Raw genomic sequence first — 5,092 nt, 5'->3', positions numbered from 1 at the left:
CCTGTGGCTAAGACCTCACCTGTTCAGTGGCTCCCCCTGCTTGCCGGTACAAGAGTCCCCTCCTGTTTTCCAAGGAAGGCCTCGACTTTTTGCCTTGGCCAGCAGAGAGATCTGTCAGCATGCCTCCTTGTTCAAATGTGTTTGGGATTGATTCAGCCATTTGTTTCTTAAAGTATGAAGGCATATGAGGAATTTTTTGCAAAAAAAAAACACCCAAAAAACAAAACACCTTCCAAACCTTCTAGTCTTTGCAGTGCTCACAACAGACCTGTGTTTGATTATGGCAATAAGATACCAAAATAGTGAAAAGATTAATTTCATAAAGCCAGTTAAGTGATATTTGAAACTAAAACCTTAGTCAAAGAGTGTCATTGGAATAAACAGGTAGTTGTGAATTTCCTGCATTGTGCAGGGGGTTGGACTTGATGACCCTGGTGGTCCCTTCCAACTCTATGATTCCATGATTCTATTCTATGATTCTAACATGTTCAACTGAAGACTGCATACAGCTTCAACAAAACCTTGGCATTTTGGGGAAAGCAGATGATGCATTTTTAAGATTATATAATATTGCATATGTATTTTGTACATACACTTAAAAGCCACAATCTCTAGAGACTTTGCTTCACGAAATATTTTGTTTCTTCATATAGACATAATACACGGTGTTAACAACCATGAAAAACATTACAAAATTTTTTAACAAGTAGAAAAATATTACTAGTTTATATGGAAATTAATAATCTAATACTGTACAGAAGTAATTTATGGATTTTACAAATAAATTATAGCTTACATGCCCTCCTCTTCTAAATGCATACATCGTGGGCTCCTCAGAACCTTCTCTAACTTACCACCATATTTAGTGCCAGTCAAACGTTCTGCCCACAAGCTCAAAAAATTTCCGATTAGGTTCATGAAAATATCCATGCAATTTTTCAAGTAAAACTGGATCTACTTTGGGGTGTGCTCGTCCTTTCGACTCGTGTAAACACCGATCCCTACCACTGTCTCTTAGGCAGTAAAAACCTTTTGTTTTATTGAAGTAAAAGTTTGAAGAATTTATCTGAGGGGTCAACTTCAAAAACCTTTCTACCTTTACTATTTCTGGGAAAGGATCTTTGATCAGCTTGTCCCCATCTACAATGTGAATGTGATGCAGAGGAAAATACTTCAACCAATTTTGCATGTGAACGTAATACAAGCTCCTGTTTATTGCCTTGTAGTTCACGTTGAGTTCTCCATCTTTAACAAGGAGCTCTTCAATAGAGGGATACGGCTTATGTTTCTGCATGTGGTTGAAAAACACTTGAGTGTAGTCCGATAACACTCTCTCAGTGGGGTCTCGCAAAATAAGCAGCAATCTGATGAGTTTGTTCATGCTATAAACTCTTTCAGGCACTTCAGGGGAGGTGAAATATGCTGGGGTTTTCTCTACTGTTATCTGGTGTGGATAAGAGAATGGCATTTGGTTAGTATACCACTGCAATCCATTTCGGAAATGCTCTTCCCAGTCAAAAAAATGGACTTCACTCTCTGCGGCTGCTATATCTGGATGGAGGCTTAGCATCTCTAGTAGGGCTCTGGTTCCACCTTTCCGGACTCCAATGATGACCGTTTGCGGAAGTTGCTGGAATGTCCCATTTGGGCGGATGGTTTCTTTGAAGTCATTTTTCTTAAAGGGCTCTTTCTGAGCTGGTTGCGCTGTAGCTTCACCCTTAGAACTGACAGTGGGTCTCGAAGGCACTGCTTGAGGCTGAACAATAAGCAAGGCCGCTCCCAGCAAAACAACGGCCATGGCGGAGGCCCAGAGTCTTCTGTCACCGTGCCAGCAAATGAGACATGAAAGGACTGCTGCAAAGAGCCACCTTGGAAGTAGAAGAACACTTGGGGAGCAAACGCGTCTTTTTTAAATGGGTTGTTCACTAGGAATGTAAAAGAAAAGGCATGTTAGAATTATCACTTCAATTCATGAATCTAGATCCCAGAAACACGTTTTATATTGTGTCTTCTATTTATGGATGTCGTTGAACCCCCAAGTGAAAGAGTGAACACATGAAGCTGCCTTATACTTATCAGACCCTTGGTCCAGCAAAGTCAGTATTGTCCACTCAGACCAGCAATGGCTCTCCGGGGTCTCAGGCAGAAAAGGGTCTTTCACATCATCCACTTGCCTAGTCTTTTTAACTGGAGTTTTAGGGGGCAGCACTTAGCAATGATGTGATGTCACACTGTGAACAGCCAGAACACAGAGGGACACCTGCAGGCAAAAGTCACGGAGAGACAGCCACAGTCAGGAGATGGCTCGCCGTGACTGCAGCCTGCTGGCTCAAGGACTCCAGCTGGGCCTGACACCTCACAACAAGCAGGGTCCCCAGAGGCCTCGACAAAGCCACTGTATTGGAGGAAGAGACGGGTTCAACTGGAAATGCAACAACAACGCCAAAGTGCGAGAGTGCAAGCCCAACGTAGAGCCCTCCTTGACAGCAGTGATGAGGCAGAGCAGGGCTGAAGCAACACCTGTGAGATCAGCCTAATTGGAAACAGCTGGCTCTGCTACAGCAGCAAGAGAAGCCATCAAGCCATTGCTGTTGTGTAAGCAATTCATCACTAACCCCCCTGGTGTGACTCCGCGCAGACATAAGTGCCCATTTATCCCAGGATAAGGGGCACTTACGCTGGCACAGGGGGAATTCATGCCAGCACCAGTAAGCCACGCCGGTGGACTATAAATAATAGAAATAAATAAATAAATTTTACAATCCATCAATCAAGGAGAACAAAGCTGATGCCCACCTACCTTCACCAAGCGAGCTCAATGGCTGGAGAATCACACCCCTATTAACCATTACAGTGCCTGCGTCCTTGCAATCATCTCCCAAGCAACTCCTTCTCCCATGGAATTTCAAGTTGTGTACTTGAAAGTTGCATTGAAAGCGAATAGTTTCTCATGGAGAAGCATGCTCTAACCCTCAGAAGGGCCGCAAATGTGATGCACATCTACTGTAGCTGTAGAAAGGCACCCCCACTTGCTTATTCCCCCCCCCCCCGCACACCTCTCAGAATCTAGCGTTTGGGACTTCTACTGACTCGCCTAACTCAGCTATAACAGAGCTCAGTGTCATTCCCTTATGGGTGGCACTTCACTCTGAATTACCAATCTGTTTCATGTCATGTTAAACAGCACGAGGGTCATGATAGACCTCGGTGGGCTCCTGCGGCATAAATGCCATGGGGTTGAGCAGCTGCCCCCTGTGCTACCTTCTAGAATCAGCCCGTCAAGTACAGATTCAGTGCCTCCCCACTCCCAATCCAGCCAGCCTCTCCAGAAGGATACCACGGCCAATGTTGAAAGCCACCAAGCACAGGGGTGCACTCCTCCATCACTCCCCTGTCAGATAATCAGGGTGACCACGGCTGTTTCTGTCCCACACCCAGCCAGAATCTGGACTGAAATGTGTCTAGATAACCTCCCTCATTCAAGACCACCTGAAGATGCCTAGCAACCACATACTTGGGCACTTTGCCCAACAATGGAATGGTGGCCCCCAGGTGGTAGTGACTTAGATCATTTGAGTCTAGGAAAAATTTCTATAGGAGTGATCTCACAACTGCCTCTTTCAAAGCAGGTGGGACCACACCCTCCTCAAAGAGGCATTTATTATTTCCTAGACCTACTAGCCCAACCCAACCAGGCTTAATTGTATCAGCCATGAGGGGCAAGGGTCAAATCTAGATGTAGTGGACTGGATACTTCTACACAGCTCGTCCACTACATCTGGCCTCATCGACTAAACCTCACTAAAACTGTGCCAGGTGGCCACAAGAAATCACAACCGCAGGAGGAGAAGACAGCATAGAAGTATTGATAAATATTTACTTAATCAGAATTAAGATAGAGAGTAATGGGAAAGGGTGTCTACAACTGTTACAGTTGAACTTTCTGTTCTTGTTGTTTGGGCAGCTGAAATGCTGATCTTTTCCCTTTCCTATGTCAGGAACCCTGCCCTGCAATTCTGCAACATCTAATATTTAAGCGGGAATGTGACCAGAGGAGGGCAACAAAGATGGTGAGGGGTCTGGAGACCAAGTCCTATGAGGAAAGGTTGAAGGAGCTGGGTATGTTTAACCTGAAGAGGAGAAGACTGAGAGGGGATATGGTAACAATCTTCAAGTGCTTGAAGGGCTGTCATATAGAGGATGGTGCTGAGTTGTTTTCTGTTGCCCCAGAAGGTCGGACCAGAACCAACGGGTTAAAATTAAATCAAAAGATTTTCCATCTAGACATTAGGAAGAATATTCTAACAGTTAGAGCGGTTCCTCAGTGGAACAGGCGTCCTCAGGAGGTGGTAAGTGCTCCTTCCCTGGAGGTTTTTAAGCAGAGGCTAGATGGCCATCTGTCAGCAATGCTGATTCTATGACCTTAGGCAGGTGATGAGAGGGAAGGCATCTTGGCCATCTTCTAGGCATGAAGTAGGGTCACTGGGTGTGTGTGGGAGAGGTAGTTGTGAAATTCCTGCAGTGTGCAGGGGGTTGGACTAGATGACCCTGGTGGTCCCTCCCAACTCTATGATTCTATGAAGATATTACTGGCATTCTGTGGAAGGGTACAGGATACAAAGAAGAAAGAACAACAGCAAGTGCAAGACACCAGGCAGCAAAAACTCAATGGAAAGGGGTCAACTACTAAAAGGACCTGAAAAAAATTTAGTTCTGGGGAGGGACTAAGCCTAGGGGTGAGCAGGTTTGCACATCCCATAATAACCTGATGAGGGGGCCTCCCAAGGTGGTCTTAGAGGGCTTGGATACCCCAAACCAGTGGTCTTCAATCTATGAGTCATGATCCCCAGGTGGGTAATGGAGCCTCACTTGCTTGTGAGCTCCTACAGAGTCACCATTTTGATGGAAGAAGAAGAAGAGTTGGTTTTTATATGCCGACTTTCTCTACCACTTAAGGGAGACTCAAACCGGCTTACAATCACCTTCCCTTCCCCTCACCCACAACAGACACCCTGTGAGGTAGGTGCGGCTGAAAGAGCTCTAGGAGAGCTGTGACTAGCCCAAGGTCACCCAGCTGGCTTTGTGTGTAGGA

General features: G+C 45.4%; 1 protein-coding gene across 1 annotated transcript; it reads right to left on the bottom strand.

The window, feature by feature from the left end:
- Positions 1 to 703: 703 nt before the first annotated feature.
- On the bottom strand, positions 704 to 1,798 carry HS3ST1 (heparan sulfate-glucosamine 3-sulfotransferase 1). The gene has a single exon (XM_056855567.1). It carries the CDS (start codon positions 1,796 to 1,798, stop codon positions 863 to 865), a length of 936 nt encoding a protein of 311 aa, XP_056711545.1. The 3' UTR covers positions 704 to 862.
- Between the last annotated feature and the right edge of the window lie 3,294 nt (positions 1,799 to 5,092).

This window comes from Euleptes europaea, chromosome 9 (genome assembly GCF_029931775.1).
Source record: "Euleptes europaea isolate rEulEur1 chromosome 9, rEulEur1.hap1, whole genome shotgun sequence".
Classification (NCBI taxonomy): domain Eukaryota; kingdom Metazoa; phylum Chordata; class Lepidosauria; order Squamata; family Sphaerodactylidae; genus Euleptes; species Euleptes europaea.
The sequence above is the reverse complement of the archived record's forward strand: the minus strand, read 5'-3'. Positions and strand labels throughout refer to the sequence as shown.